The sequence below is a fragment of the Haliaeetus leucocephalus genome, unplaced genomic scaffold (genome assembly GCF_000737465.1).
Source record: "Haliaeetus leucocephalus isolate CR32 unplaced genomic scaffold, Haliaeetus_leucocephalus-4.0 Scaffold656, whole genome shotgun sequence".
NCBI classification, from domain to species: Eukaryota; Metazoa; Chordata; class Aves; order Accipitriformes; family Accipitridae; genus Haliaeetus; species Haliaeetus leucocephalus.
Window position 1 is genome coordinate 415,278 of NW_010973092.1, and position 13,450 is coordinate 428,727.

At 45.7% G+C, this 13,450-nt stretch overlaps 1 protein-coding gene across 2 annotated transcripts in view; it reads left to right on the top strand.

Annotated features, from left to right (window-relative positions):
• Positions 1-13,450, top strand: part of PPP2R2B (protein phosphatase 2, regulatory subunit B, beta) — a 113,052-nt gene that overhangs the window by 6,908 nt on the left and 92,694 nt on the right. The window contains exon 1 of one of the 2 annotated variants that reach the window (XM_010578769.1): positions 108-186. The exons of the other annotated variant lie outside the window; for it this stretch is intronic. Within the exon in view, the coding sequence (XP_010577071.1) occupies positions 108-186 (79 nt within the window). Of the gene's footprint in view, positions 1-107; positions 187-13,450 lie in introns of those variants that run through there. 2 annotated transcript variants of the gene reach the window in all.

The following is a 13,450-nucleotide window of genomic DNA, read 5'->3' on the forward strand; positions in this document are numbered from 1 at the left end:
CCGCTCGGCCAAGGCGCGTTTTCGGGACAGCAGTTTTTAGCCCTTCCCCCCCCCCCTTGTGTGGTTTTATTTCCCTCTTTTGTTTTTTTTAACCCCGGGTTTGGAAGATGAAATGCTTCTCGCGCTACCTGCCTTACATCTTCAGGCCGCCGAGCGCCATCCTCGCCTCCAGCTGCCACGCGGAAGGTACGCGCCGCGGGTGGGAGGGCGGGCAGGGCAGGGGAAGCGGCTGCTGCTTCTCACCGGAGAAGGCTGAGGAGGCAGCAGAAAGGCTGGGAGGGCGTCTGAGGGCTCAGGAGAAAATGACTTCGTTTATTCCTGGCAGTGCTGCTTGGTTTACTGCTAACTCTGCACTAATAGTGCGACTAAGCAAGCGGGCTTAAGGAAGACTTCATAGCTACGGTGCTGCACGTTTTTCAGCTTTATGTAGTTTGTAAACTTGGCCTTTAATTCATCTGGATATTGCCAAGAAAATGAAAAAATCATATCTAGTGCTGCCTGCATTCGGTTACCTGTGCCCTTCCCCTCATTCAGTAATGCCTGTTTTCAGGTCTCGGCAAAACAGCTCTGCAGATATTCTCAGCAGCGCTTGAACTTTGTATTTTCTGGGTAGGAATGCAAAGTATAAGGTCTATGTTCACTGAGACTTCAGTGGGACTTCTCCCATAGGGAGTGCTTGTTCATGCTGATTTATGACCCTGCGTGATACGACTGTGTGCACATTTGCAGTGTGTGAAGCATCACACAGCTTTGCGAATCATCCGCAGTCGTCCAAACAGCTCCGCAGGATCAAAATTTCATGCCACTGCTACTCCCCTATGTGGAACCACAGCGATTTGCCTCATGCGCCCTAACCAGAGTTAGTTAATGAGGAAAAACACACTTCCTGTCACCCAGCTTTCTACAGGCTCATTCATCTATCTTGAGTCTGTGTGCATAAACTGAAGTAGCAACCTCATCCGTGAGCAAGGGGAAAATCCAGACAAACACTGTAGGGAAGTATGCCTAACAGCTGGTTTTGAGATGATTGGCTTCAGTCTCTGCCCGCTGCATGTATCTAGCAAAAAAGAAACACGGTGGGGCGTACCTTGCCATGGCTCCTGATGCCTTGACCAAGAATGTCGCAAGGCTGAAGATATGGAGTGGAAAGGTCAAGCAGGAAGGAGTGGGCAGTAGATGATGACACTCCAGGCTAAATACTTAAGTTGCTATATTTTAGTCCAAGCAGACAGCGTGAACTTATTATTTTCTCTGAAGTTCTAAGCAGATAAAATTATCCTAGTAGATAACTCAGATTAACTCTGGAGTTCTTTCTTTGAAAATTTTTCTGAAGATTTCTTTTGTTTTCATGTTGACTTTGTCTAAAGGCACAGCTCCTTAAGATATTCTGAATAACTTTTGGATTATTCTACTGGAATAAGTAATTCCAGGGAGAAGCAGACCTCACTGTTTTAGGGGAGGTCATATGGGACTACTGAGAGGGAAAAAAAAAAAGAATTAAAGAATGCCACACTGATGTGCTATCTGTTCTTCTCCATTGCAAACAATATATGAAGAATGAAACTTGTACAGAACTGTTTCTCAGACCAATTATCAGATGCATATAATTAACTTGGGGTGAAACTGTGGTCTGGAGAGTTTACATGACTCTGTTGCAGGCTAAATCACTAGCAGAACTGAGAAGACAACCCAGGTAAGAGCCTGACTCCTGCCTCAGTCCTCTTGGAGTCGCTAAAAAGGCCAGTGTAGCATACAAGAACCCTTAATATACGATGCGCAGCAGGAGCAGGATCTAGTGCTCGTACCTCCATGTTTTGAAGTGATGAAGTTGTGATTTGGTATCTCTGGTTCACTCTCGGTGGAGTGCAGACTCGCAAATGGACGGAACTATTCCGGGGGTGAAGCTGTGAGGCCTCAGGGACCAGATTCAGTCAGAAGCTGCCCTGGCCAGTCTTTCAGCCAGGCTTTACTCCACAGACAGACAGAAGGCACAGGACGGCTAAGGCTGTCAAAGAGAAAAGGCTCCTCTCCTCCCCCAGCCTGGCAGAGGTGTCTTCCTTAACCAGAGGAGAAACTCCTTCGTGCCCCTGCACCACCCTCTGTACTCACCCCTTCCTGGCAAAGGTGTTCCTTGAAAGACCCTTCAGAGCTCAGCTCTGTCCAGACCAAGAGCTGAAATCCCGATGTATTCTTTATTAACTCACTATAAGAATTCTCTTCTTCGTTCATCCCAGGTTCCCAGAGTTGTAAACTAGAGATCTAGGTCAGCAAAAAGCCTGGAACAAAGGCTGTGCACCAAGCTGTAATAAACCTGAAATTCAAGTATGCTTGTTTATCCTCTCTGGCACTGCCTGTGAAATGGTTTTAGAAGGTTGCAGCTGAGGTCTCATTTGTTTCCTCACAGACCGGTTTGTTGCTCAGCTCTGCTTTGCTGTGAAGTTACCGTGCTTGAATGGCAGTGCCCATGGAAATGATCCAGCGTTGTTATCATTACTGTGGAGGTGTGGGATTATGGTAATGAATGGGAAGGAGAGGGTGCATCTGGAGAAAGCTGGTGCAAGTGAAGTGCCTTAGGTGGTGGATGTGGTATGGCTGAGCAGGTGACCTGCTGGCTTCTCTTGTGTGACCTGTTGTTGCCATCATACTCCTGGTGCTTGTTGTCGTCCAGAAACACCAATCCTTCTTGTACTAAGGTGTGTGGCTTAGGATGCAGTATAGCACGTGTGTTTTGAGATCTTTTGAAAATATTGACTACTTGGGCCTTAATAGCACAGCTCAGTGATGCATTCAGGTGTGGGGTTAGTGTTGCATGTTGGAATTCAGTCCCACTCAGCATCACATAGGAATGCATGCTTGTGTCCCATTGACCTTAAAGATATGCCTGTAGCTTGGCTGAATAATAGCAGTTTGGCAGAATTTGAGCCCACAATACTATTCTTTGGACCTTGATTGCTACTCCTGAACTGTATTTGAATGAGGAATATTACTGTAGAAAAGCATTTCTTGATCTATTACTTAAGATGCAAAGCAGGTATTTGGTCTGCCTTGTTCTCTCAGTGGTGTGTGCACTGAAAATCGATCCAAATATATCTTTCGGTGTGGAATGAGCACTGTGGGCTTTCTATCATTTATTATTTGCTGAAAAAGAGTTGAATGACAGCAGGACCGATGCCTTAACAGAAGTATGTATGTGCTAGCATCGGGTTTCCTGAGAACTGTGGATAGGCTGCAGCAGCTGGCAGACTTGGCATGTGTGTTTACAAAATAAAACACTTCAGAATGGTTACATATATACTGATCAAAATAACTGCCTATTTTTTTAAATGCGAACGTTTTAATTTGTGCAACATGTCCAACTCAAGAATATCAAAGATCATTTAAACCCTTAGCAAAGTAACCTTCAGAAAAAAAAGCCTTTGAATTAAGAAAACAATATCCTTTCCTGCAGACGAGGAAGCAAGCACAAAGATGGGAAGTGGGCTCTCTGAGGTCATACAATTACCAAACTTTGAGTCATGCATATGTTTTTCTTCCAGAATTTAAACAGAAATGTATTTTTGTGAGCTTTTTTGAGAAGAGTTTGAAATGTTGGCTGGTCTGCAGAAGTATTAATTCTTTGGGGTACTTTAATTGATGTTTAGACATGTAAGAGTTATTTCCTATCCTTAAAGTCTGTTATTATGCTTAGAAGATCCTTAACTGCATTATTAATTTGACAGGCCAACAACTCAAATACATTTTCAGTAACTTCCAAATTTTTCCAAATTTGGTTGACATTGAGTGAGGCCTAAAGTCTTGAATCACTTTGTATTTCATGCTGGTAAGTGTAGCCATTCATCGCTGCAGTTGTGGGATCTGTGTGCAATAGTATGTTAGCTTGGCGCAGATACAAAGCTGCAAACAATGCAAATGCGTCTGCTTTCAGTTCACTCACTAACATTGGAAATGATAATTAAATTAAATATTAAAATTATATTATTACTTATATAATAATATAATAATTAAATATTAATATTTATTTAATATTAAACACTTTATCCAATATCTGAATTTACTGCTAAGGTCTAGATACAGGTTTTTAATTGTAACAAAAATAATGATGCACATTTGATATTGCAATGCTAAAAATCTGGACAATACAATGAAAACACGTTTAGGAGGCATATGTCAAAGAAGCACTGCTACTTTCATGCTAGAGTTGAAACAAATGTATGCTATAGGTTTTCTACTATTTTATTAACTCTAATCACTATAACAATGTAATAAGAAACTTTAGCACTTCTTTTGCACTTCCTGTGCACTTTTGTGAAGGACCAAAAGAAAGTGTCCATTGAGTGTAAGTCATGTTAGGCCAAAGGTTTGGAGTTCAGTCATTGCTGTGAGTAGGCTCAAGTAGTACTGAAATAAGCAATAAACTCACTCTTTGTCCTGCACCAACAAGTCTCGATATTTCTTGCTTTGAAGAGTCCACCAGGAGCTTGGTATTACTCTGTAGCTCATTCCTGCACATTCTTTATTCATGCAAATAATTTAGAATGACTAAATCAGTAGCTTATAGAAAGTTATGGCAGTAGTGCATTACAAGCAGTAGTAGGCCAAGCACAAGGTTTGTAATCATGGGTGTGGAATTCTGATGCTGGCTGGTTTTCTTTCTCATGGGTGAAGAAACAGCTTCACACTGTACTGTGAATAGATTTCTGTTTGTTTGGGAAACAGAAAACATAGAAATAAAAGAAAACATCCTACGTCCAACGTACCCAAAACTGAGACAGTACACAATGGGTACCGCGGGTCTGCGTGTGCGACACCAATGGGGAGGAGCCGCGGCTGGTGATGAAGGGCTTTGAAACCAGCCATACTTCATCCTAGCTGCTGTCAGATGCAGATGTGAAAGGAGCAACACTGCTCAAATGTGACTCATGTTGAAGAACAAGGGGTGGGGGGAGCATGGGAAGATCTTGAATCGCAGCTGCAGAAGTGAAGAACAATGGACTGGCTGTACAATTACCACCAGCCATGGTCTGGGTCTAAGTCTCCTTAGTTAACATCTCAACTGTCTTTATCACGTTATTGTTGTGGCTGTACTCGCTGCCCACCTGGCTGTGCATCTGGCGTTTCTACTGGGAACCCTGGCCTTCCTGGGAGATGGTATTGATATTTTACCTACTCTGATCTGTGCTCAGTGAGACTGCTGGCACAGCAGTCTGGGATTTCACACATTCCTCCAAAATGAAAGTATTGGGTCAAGGCTGGAAGAAAACATAGGTAGATTTCTTAGCAGCATTTTGGAAGGAATAAAAAAATAGCACTGACAAATCCCTTGGGAGTCATCTAGCAGGATTAACTGTACTTATTGGTAGTATTGACATAGTACAGGAACTCTTGTAAAAAATCTTTATCCATGCCAGATTTGGTCTGGAATTTTACTCCCATCCAGCTGGTCTCTAGGTTCTTCTAAATCAGCAATAAATGAATTAATAAATTGACTTAAGGTTTTTGAATGAGAGGAGATATACAGGACAAAACCGACATGCTGTATTGCTTCTCCCAAGATTTAAGTGACAATATTTAAGTGATTTTAAGTGATAATTATTACAGTTAGCATGGAAACATACAGTCAGAGAAGTGATGAGAGGCTGGAGGGCTGGTAAAAGCTAAGGAGGTCTCTTAGAGCACCTTTCCGTTTTCAGCAGGCTCTAATAAAGCAGCTACTTAACAGGTTCTTGTCAAACATGTCTCAGTCCTTAAAGGATGCCAAATTGCTGTCTTTGCTGGTAGTTGGTTCTAGGGCTGAGCTGTCTTCATGGTTTGTGTTCATTTATCTCTAACAAAACTGTCTGCAAGTTAAAATGATTCCCAGTCCCCACTATGTAGCCTGTGGAAGAATTGCTCAGCATTAGCTTCATTATGATGTTGTATCTAGTCTCGTTCAGTTAAATTCCCTGTCTGAGCCTGTCCTTACAGGTGAAGGTTTCTGAACTTATTACTCTTGTTGGGCCCTTTTATTTGCCCTTAATGTGGGATAGCCAGGAAGAGAACTGGTACCGTGATGAAGAAAATCATCCACCGTTAGTAGAAAATGTGTTTTGTGTATTTACTGTATGGCAGCCTGCTGATCTGTTGGTGTCTGTGTGGCCTTTGGGCCAATGGTGCTGTTAACTTAAATTCAGTTTGTGCTCTTTAGTGCATCTGTATCCTCTGCTGCAATGAGTTTTCTACGCACAGCAGAGGAATTCTGGCTGAACTCGTGAGTTTCTGTATTGCTGAAGATAGTCGGTCATGGCTGGGTCAGGTAACGCCCTACATCGTGAAAAATGAAGGTTTGTTATGGGTTAAGCTGTCAGCCTTCCTCACCTCCACCTCCCTGAAAACTTTATTTTAAAGCCAAGCTGTTGTCGTTTCCCCTACTGTCTTTTCCTCTGGGGAGAATCTTCAATCCTTAGTACGCCTTTTAGCGTTAACATGTAGGGTAAGATTAATTAAGAAGCACGCCCAGGACAAGGAATTCTCTCTGATGTGGCTGGGTCAGCTCCGTGAGTACGTACAGCTGCTGCAGCTGCAGGCAGTCAGTGGAGCCGGTCCAGGTTTCCCGGTGGGAGCGGAGCTGAGCCCGGTGGTGCCCGTGCAGTCTGGGCTCCCGGGGACACGCTCGGGGCTCCCAAAAGGGCTGGGCAGGCGCAGCCTTCTGCTGAGCTGACATGCTGGGACCTCCCGAGACGCCTGCAGAGCCACTGGCTGGGAGGCAGGTTATCTGCCTTCGAAGGGCCTCCCTGGGTGCTCCGCGTGTTGTGCTGTCAGCGCTGTGAACCGGCGGCAGCTGCCCTGGTGACACTGCTCACACCTTCCCTGCTGCAGCCGGCCGGCCTGACCTGGGCGTACCGCTGCTTGTCCTTCTGGACAGCTACCCTGGGGAGCTGCGCTGAGCGCAGAGCAGCCCTATTGCTGAGCAGAGGAAAAGAAATGAAAAGGCAGTTTAATAAATAGATTTTTAAACATCAGTGGGGTAAATATTACGTATTTGAAAATGAATGTTTCTTTCAAGGCCTCTGAAGAATGGCTGGCGCCCTTGCCGGGGAGGGGGGCTCTGCCTGAGCTGCAGCTGCAGCAGAAGCACAGGGCAGTCACTGTCCACGGTGAGGGTGGGCACCAGCCTGTGGTGCAGCCCCGCTCCACCCTGCTGCCGGGTACAGAAAGCCCTTGTCCCCAATCCCCGTCATCCCCTGAGAGAGGGCAGAGCCTGCCGGAGTTATCCCGAGGGGACGCCAGGATGACCCACGGCTGTCAGCCCAGTCCCAGCGTGGAGCCCGCTGCTGCTGCTGTACCAGATGTGAATCTGCAGGGAGCTCGGTCAGCAGCAGTGAGCTCTCCTCCTGCCAGCAGTTTAGGTCTGTCCTGCAGGGAGTTTTAACAGAAAGTGTTACCTACATTTGATCTTTAGAAATTATGCGTACTTCCAAATGACAGACTGCGCGTGCAGAGAGCAAGGGAGGGCACAGACTAGTTCTGATCTCTGCTGCTTGATAAGTCACAGCAACTCCTCTGTCTTCTGTTAAGTAGCTCCTATGTCTCCCTGTCCCCGGGGCATCTCAGACTTGGCTTCATTGCCTCTGTGGGCAGTGGGAGTCATGCAAAAAGCACAACTGCCCGTTATGAGCCTGTTGTTGAATGCGTTAGCACTGTGATGCTGCTGGAGTCTGCCAGACTTGCCTGGAGGACATGGCAAGTCCTCACGTGTCCTTGTAAACCAACTTGTACTTGTGTGTGTGTGGGCTCTGGTCCTCATTCAAGTTTGTACAAACATATGCAAATACATTTTACAAACATGGATCCTGTGCCCTCTATTTGGTACCAGTATTTTGACAAACACTAAGCTAGAGAAGGTCATACAGCATCTGCTTTGGTATATGAGGCCTGGAGCTAACTTGGTTCATTTAATGTCATTACTCGAAGGAAGTTAATCTATTGCTTTAGGAATACCTTCACCTTTAATTTATTAATACTAAGTGTTCAGACTGCCCGGTGCCTGATTTATAAATTTCTCAGTGGCAAGGTAAGCAACAAGCACCACTCAGGTAATTGGTGCTGTTAGTGAAACTGACTTTTAGCTCAAAATTAAATACTGTTTTAGTGGAAAAAATACGCTAAATTAATGAAACCTGTCTTTAAGCAGACTGATTATTTCCTGAATAGCTTGATACTCACAGGATTTGGGGTCCTTGAAAGACCAAAATGTGACTTTCCTTTAAAATAAAGGATTTTGAAGTTATAATTCCCGGAGTATTTGTATGAATAGTTCCCTGGCTCAGAAAGGCTACGAAAGAGTGGAGCAATTCCTGTGTTGAAGTAGCCCTGAGGTAACAATCTTTTTGTTTTCTCTGAAGCCTTTCACAATTTTCTGTTTTTCCGCATTTCTCAGTTTGTGCCCAGGCTTTGCACTAGCATTTTTGGAGGTTCCAGCAGAGGTGACACGAAGGCCAGGATGTTTAATCACTTAGGTTTGAGCCAGTTTTAAAGCTTAGCTCAAAGTGGCCTTAAGCTAGAGGGTTAGCTTTTTAGGGGTCTTTAACATGAAAGCTCAGCCAGAGGCACCTTAAAACTAAGCTCTTTATCTTAGGGTTACTCTAGGCTAAGCTTTTGGCCTTCGGAATATTTTTGAGTGATGCATGTAAAAAATAAAAATAATTATTTCCTCATACGCTCCAGACAGCAGATTCCTCTATGGAATCACAGAAAGTGTGTTCAGGTTTTACCTCTTACCATATTTAGATCAGTGGAATAGGGTAATTAACAAAGTGAAGAAAAGTCTGATTGGGAACTGTTTAAAATGTATCTTAAAGTTCCTGATCCCAGACTTCAAACCATCAGTGGTATAGAGCAGTGACAGAGACCAGCTGGCTGGTGGCTAACTCGCTCCTCTGGCTGTGGTCGGTTTCTGCACCATCCTTTGCAGAGCAAACCCCAGTCTGGATGCTGGAGAACACTCAGGATGGCAGGACCCCACAGCCAAAATCCTTGGCCTGGAGTGAACCTAAAATAGCCAGTTTTCTGTTTGTTCTTTTTTGAAGACTTTAACTTTGTTATTACGATGACCCTTATACTTACCATCAGCCTGTCAGTTTTGTCCCCGCTGTGTTGACCATAAGTGGGTTTATTTTTCTGGTGAGTCATTCTGATGGCTTTGACCTGAGTTAATCAGGCACCAGCAGTTGGGAGCTTCACTGAAGTTCTGAATTACCCCGGAGTAAAACCCACATAAATTAAATTTGAAGCAGCATTAATACTACAGAATGGTATGTGCATTAGAGGTACAGTAAGATTGTGTAAGTATGCAAATATGGTTTGGTGTAACTAATAGTCTATAATTACATGAAGAGAGGCCATTAGTTTAAGGCTGATGGAGGAGAACACCGAGTTAAGATTGAGCTTTCTACAGTAATTGCATTGCCTGATTTAGCTGTTCTTTAATTTCTCAGTCTGAATGCCGTATCAACCCTTGCTTTTTAGTGAAGAACATCAGACTCACTCTGATCTCAGTTCTTACATTTATCAGAACTTGCACCATGTGCAGGAATCCAACTGCCTGGTCTGTTCTTTCCATAACAGTAAATGAGGTTAATTTTGTGCAGCCATGAAGAAAAGGATTGCTGCTAGGGGAAAAAGAGGCAAATTCCCTTTCCAAAATACTAGGGGTAATGTCAAAATGAAGCACAGTATATGAAAACTATTTCTTCTCCCAGTAAGCTTAATGCCTTGTTTCTGCTACATCCATTTCTCTTAATTCATTCCTGTTTACTTGGAGGAGGTAAATCACACAGCACTGCCCAGCTCCTCCCACGGTGCCAGTCGTGTGGTGGGAGATGTGCTGCAGCTGGAGAGAAGGGAGGGCCGCAGGCATATCTCTGGACTTCTTTAATATGAGAAATTATAAACTTTGTCCTGACCAGGTATGGTGAGGGAGCTCCGATAGCAGGCGTGCTGCTCACAAAATGGCAAAATGCCCAGCTCTCCAGCTGCCAGATTCAGTTACGGGTAATTCAGGCATATCGGTGGTGCAGATGGATCGCTTTTCTCCATTAGGGATGAGTGGTGCACCTGCATTTTTGTTGTGGTAACTCAGGAGCTGGAAATACCTTTCCTTGGCTGCACTGATTGCATTTCCTTTGCATTTTTTCTTACTCTGTCCATTTCAAGGTCTTTTAGGAAAAAATAACGTTTGCATTATTCATGTATATACTTACAGGGTTTTATTTTGCTCTCTACTAGCTTCAGGAATTTATAAAAGAGGAAGAAGGCTATTTCAGCTGTCACATACAGAGCTTTCTTCTTGCAATTATATTCCTTCAGTATAATTTTTTGCCACAGAATACAGTAACAGTAAGATCCATGTTTTTTGTCTGAATGGTGCACTTTCATTTGGGAAAAAGTGTACAAGCCACTTTGAAAGATGTTAGTGTTTCATTAAGAACTCAGCTTGAAGTCTCTCTTCGTAATGATACATTAATTTTTGTCTTTTAAGGAGCAGAGAGTCAAAGATGAGAGGGGAAACTCTCTCTGGATGATTCCTCTGTGCTTTGTTACTTGATCACATGCTCCAGCTCTTGGTGTCCCTGGGAGGGATGACTGGCTCTGGGGAGCTGCAGCTCTTTCTCCATGGTGGAGAGGGAAGAAGCAGAGATCCCTCCCCGAGCCTTCCCACTGTGTCACCTAAAGCAGTGAGGATTGCCCAGGCAGGAGGGAACCCCCTGGCCCAGGCTGTGGGCGGATGGATGCCTGCAGGGGATGGATGCCTGACCAGAGGCTGCGGTGGGAGGAGGAGGCTGGGAAGAAGCCAGGAGAAGGAGCTTGGCACCTCACAGCCCAGGGGCAGGGGAGCATGCTGTGGCTTTCTACCACTCAGTGCTCAGGCATTTGGAAAACCAGGAGCTGCTGCTGTTGTCCTCAGCCTCTCCCTGCACTGAGAATCCCAACTGCAGCATACTGGTGCAAGGTCAACCTCTGCTGCGGGAGGTGAGCTCCTGGGACACGCTGGGGCTGATCTCATGTCTTGTGTTTCTAAATGGTACCTGCTCCACCATCCAAGGAACATAGTGCTGTGGGCCCAGGAGACTGTAACAAAAAACAGACGTTGGAGAAAATGAAGATTTGCCTTTTGTGGTCTCAGCTGCAGAAGAGCCCAGATGCAGTCTGTGAGTCGGGGATGCTGCTTTGGCCATGGCCAGTTTGGGCTGACTTGAAAGGCAGCTGGCCAGCAGAGCAGTGCTGGTTGTTGGGTTGGCAGCAGGCTGCCTCTTCCAGCCACGCTGACAGCCCCCAGCCACACCACATTGCCTTCCTCAGCTGCCCCACAGCTGGTCGTTCCTTGCTCTTGTCTCAGCTCTGCTGCAGTCGGGATTTCTCCAGGACCCCGCAGATCCTTGCCACATCTTCTGTGTAAACAACCTCTCTGATATCCTGCAGATGATAACTACACCTTGACTGGGAGAGGTCCTCTGCCCGCTTCCCTCATGATGAGCTGCTGTCACTGAGCTCTGTGCTAGTTGCCTCAGTTGGAGGAGAAGGTTTGCTGCTCCCTGGTAAGAGCGGTTCTTGTCTCCGTGCGTATGCTGGGCTCTGAGCCGGGAGCTAATTGCAGGCCCTGCTGAAAGCCGGTATAAATGAGGACAGAGGTCTAAGCTGCACGCGATGCTCTCATCAGTTAGGGGGTGGAATTTTTTAATTCTAGCCAGCAGCATTTCTAAACCTCTTAATGCAACATAAAAGTGCTTTGTATTTGTAAATAAGCTCTGATAGTATAAACATTTCTATATTGAGGCCATGATCCTTCTACATGATCTTACACTACTATAAGTTTACAACCATAAATTATATGACTATGCTGAAGTAGGTGGTTTTTTTTTAAAAGAAGGGGGAAAAAAAAAAGCCTGGTAGCTCCTAGGCTCAGACAAGGCCTGAGTTGATCAGCTTTTATTATTACAAAAGTATATGCATTTGCACTAATTTCCCAGGCTGAAACATGACCTCATTTGTATTCTTTCAAAGCTATTGGGTAGAGAGTGGGATTGAATTTGGTTTTAAATTCTCATGGGTATGACATTGAGCTGCAATTTGAAATGAATTAATCTTCATATCCTACTGGGACTTCTGAGCTATCTGAATAAACACAGTTGAGGAGCTTGTTCAGGTTTTGCCTTTGGTTCCCTTTGGATGGGCTGTGGGCAGTCCTGTGGGACTTGGGTCGAGACCTTGGGGTTATCTTTGATCAGACTTTGGTGATTATTGACGTGGAGTAAGGGTGCTGTGTGGGCTGGCTTGTGGGGCTATACACCTCAGGTGAAGTAAACTGGGACCAGTCTGTCCTTCTAAGTTTTGCTTTTTAGCAACGCTCTCTTCAAGCTGGAAGGCCAAGAATGGGAAAATCCCTGACCACAGAGTTCATTATAGTGACTGGGAACGAATGTTGAGCAGGAGACGATTCTGCTGAGTTTGGAGTTTTTGAAGTTTTAATTAAAATGCAATGGAAACACTGGGTCTAGATTAGCACTGCCAGGCGAGGTGGTTATTAGAGTTGCGTGCTGTTTACTTAAACAGCTCATTAAGGGTGTTGCATACGATTTCTTCTGAAGCTTTGTTTCTAGGCTTTGAAGCTGCATATTTTCTCTTAAAAAAAAAAAAGAGTTTACTTCTTTGCTGGAGACAAACTAATTTTTTTTTTCCCTACAAGTCTATATTCCCTCTCTCATCTAGACCTTTCGTCTCTGAGCAGTGCTGGTTCTGTTCAGGTTATATTAGCAAATAACAACAGGGCTGGGGACTGGAGAAGCTGGGAAGAAACAGAAGCTGCCCTGGGTGCTACTAAGGGGCAGCACCCCATTATCCCTCTTGGTGTCTCTATGGTCTAACAAAGGATTCTAGGAGAGCACGCAGCTCTCCTGTGAAATCACCGAAGCACTGACATGTTATAAAGTCCTCTCGTTTTATTGCAGCACAGGAAAACTTGCTAGGGAGAGGTTACCGGCTGCAAGGTGAAGCGCAGTGGCCAGCCCTGTTCCAAAGGAAGGCTGGAAGAACCTCCAGCTAGGAGTTCTGCCTGGCAGGACTGCTGAGCTGCTGCAGTCTGGAGAGGCCCTTGCTCAGAGAAGGGTGGGCACACGCACAGAGCCAGAGACCCGTTCAGCAAAATCACGGCGGGGGTGCGGGCTGGGCCGCGCGCCCGTTGGCTCGTCTGCGGCGCGGGCAGGCCGGCCTTGCCGGCTCGCGCTGCCGGTGTCGCCGAACCGCGTGCTGTCGGGAGAGCGCGCGGGGAAACGGCGTGGAACGCGCGGGCGGTAGGAAACCCGCCCCGGCGGCTGCGGACTTCTGCTGCCCGTTCTGCCGGGGAGAGCCGAGGAGAACCGGGAGGCCCGCTCTGGGCGGCGCCCGCCGCGAGTCCCGCCGGCTGCCGGGGCGGGGG